Here is a 2,165-nt window from a genome sequence, read left to right as displayed (position 1 = left end):
TTCCCCACCCTCACACAGTCCACGCATCCCCAGTCAACACATTACATTGCTTTTCCATGAATCAATCTTTATTGGTCTTTGAAGCAGTTGAATGACTGGCACAGGCTCTATGGGTTTCAAAGCAAATGACAGAAGGAAAACACACTGCACAAGTGGGAAGATTCAGGGATCTCAGCTCAACTGGCCCTCAGGACCCTGTGGCCAGGACCCAGCCCAGCTGAGACAGGTTTTGTGGACCTGAAGTTGACTAAGTCCCGCCTCAGGTGGTCTGAAGGGGCACCCCAGTCCTCTCAAAGACAAACATTTCTAGCTTCTTTGAAAGCTCTTCCAGCCTCCAAGTCTTGGCTACCAACAGCAGCTTGATGAGCATGGGGACCCTGTCCTACTAAGCCAGCCTGCCCTCTCTCCCGTGAGCCTTTTCAGCAGAAGCCTCCCCCATCAGGGGCAGATTGAGGCCCCTGCAGAGGGAGGGGAGCGGAAAGCAAGAGTTGGTTTAGAGGGCCAGCCGCGCCCAGTGACTCCCCTGAGGACAGGCACCCCCACAAAGGCGTGCCTTCCCACCAATATCTGGGAGGCCAGGAAACAGGGCTTCTCAGTGGAAGGGCTCCTGCCGCGCCTCCTCTGAGGGCTCTTCCTCAATGAGCTCCAGGTCAAACTCATCCTCCAAGGATCCTCCCACCGGCAGAAGGCGGAACTTCTTCCCTTTCAGGGTGCACGTGCGGTGCTCGAAGTCCAGGACGGCGTTATGGTCCTGGAGCACGTCGGTGCCAATGATGGCTTCTTCAGCGCTTGCGTTGGCCACTAGGAACTGCGCCTTCAGCTTCATCTTGCCCAGGGACATTGCTGTATCCCAGACGCCCAGGATCTTCATCTCAGCCCCGTTGGCCACCTTCACCACATTCTCAAAGGGCCTCAGGGTGTCCAGGTCGCCATCAGTGACCTCCTCCCACAGGCTTGGATGGACCACGGAGACCTGGGCCCCAGAGTCCACCAGGAACCTCACGGGCACTTTGCCAATTTTCCCCTTGAGATAGTAGCCCTTACCCATGCTGTTGGCAAAGACGATCTCTTTGGGCAGGTGGCTGGACACGGCCTCGGGGTTCCCGAACGCCTTCAGGAGGGTCTCCTTCACAGTCTCATAGTCTCCCTGCTCCTGAGGACTGAGCCCACCATAGACCTCCAGGGCGTCTCCCCGGAGGGACTCCTTCAGGAACCTTAGCTTGGTGGCATGGTCCCAATGGTTGAGGTCGTCGATGACCTCAAAGCGGTGCAGCCAGAGGCTTGGGGCGACACTGGCACCGTCAAAATGCTCTGGGACGAAGGCATGCTGCCGGCGGCCTCCCTCACTCCTGGCTCCGCTCTCAGCCATCCCTCTGCTCCCTTCCGGAACTTCAGCAGCAACCCAGGCCAAGAAGAGAAAGCCACAGAGCCGTGTCGGCGCAATCACGCTGGACCACGAGGCCTCTCCGAGCAGGCTGCTGTTGACTTGCCCGGCCTCGGACAAGCAGTAAAGAGCAGGCGGCCTTGTCTGACTGACTGCAGGGCGCAGAGGCCAGCACTGCTGTGGCCTGCTTGTGCTGCAGAGGCTTTTTGATGCCTAGCTTGGGCCCCCGGGCTCCCCATTCTCCTTTGTTCTGGAAGCTCCGCCCCTCCTCACCCCGCCCTCCTGGCAGCGTCCAGCCTGACAAGCAGGATGGGTGCCTCTCCCTCATCCAGCCCACGTCCCAAGTCTCAGCCGGAGGGGGCATACCCCTCCCCAGCCTGTGTCCCAGAATAACAGACGAGGACCCGGAGGATATGATGGCAGGCCAGTGTTTGTCGTCAGTTGGAGAAGGGAGGGGGAGGCAGGGACCAGAGGCCCATCTGCTTTCAGGCCAGAGCAGCTCTGTTGGCTTCACCCCCAAGTGACAACTTGGAGGGGCCGACCTAAAGGCACAGGAGAGATTTCCTGCAGAGGGAAGGAGAGGGTCCCAGAATTAAGAATGCGCAGAAATCCTCTTTTTAAGGGAGGGCACGCACACGCACACAATCATCTGGTATGAACTCAATCACTGCAGTAATTTTCCCTCATTGATCGCCCCTGATTCAGAGCCATGGGGGCAGCTGCCCTCCTCTGGGCGGGCCCCGCCCCATCCCCGACTCCACGTGTGGCAGCACCTGTCTGC

General features: G+C 58.9%; 1 protein-coding gene across 1 annotated transcript; it reads right to left on the bottom strand.

Moving 5' to 3' along the window:
• Positions 1 to 364: 364 nt before the first annotated feature.
• On the bottom strand, positions 365 to 1,748 carry ASPRV1 (aspartic peptidase retroviral like 1). The gene is given in 2 exon segments (XM_008062382.2): positions 365 to 1,543; positions 1,545 to 1,748. Coding segments are annotated over 2 exon segments (1,155 nt in total). The 3' UTR covers positions 365 to 592.
• Between the last annotated feature and the right edge of the window lie 417 nt (positions 1,749 to 2,165).

The sequence above is a fragment of the Carlito syrichta genome, unplaced genomic scaffold (genome assembly GCF_000164805.1).
Source record: "Carlito syrichta isolate Samal-C Ts95f unplaced genomic scaffold, Tarsius_syrichta-2.0.1 Scaffold305689, whole genome shotgun sequence".
Lineage (NCBI taxonomy): Eukaryota > Metazoa > Chordata > Mammalia > Primates > Tarsiidae > Carlito > Carlito syrichta.
The sequence above is the reverse complement of the archived record's forward strand: the minus strand, read 5'-3'. Positions and strand labels throughout refer to the sequence as shown.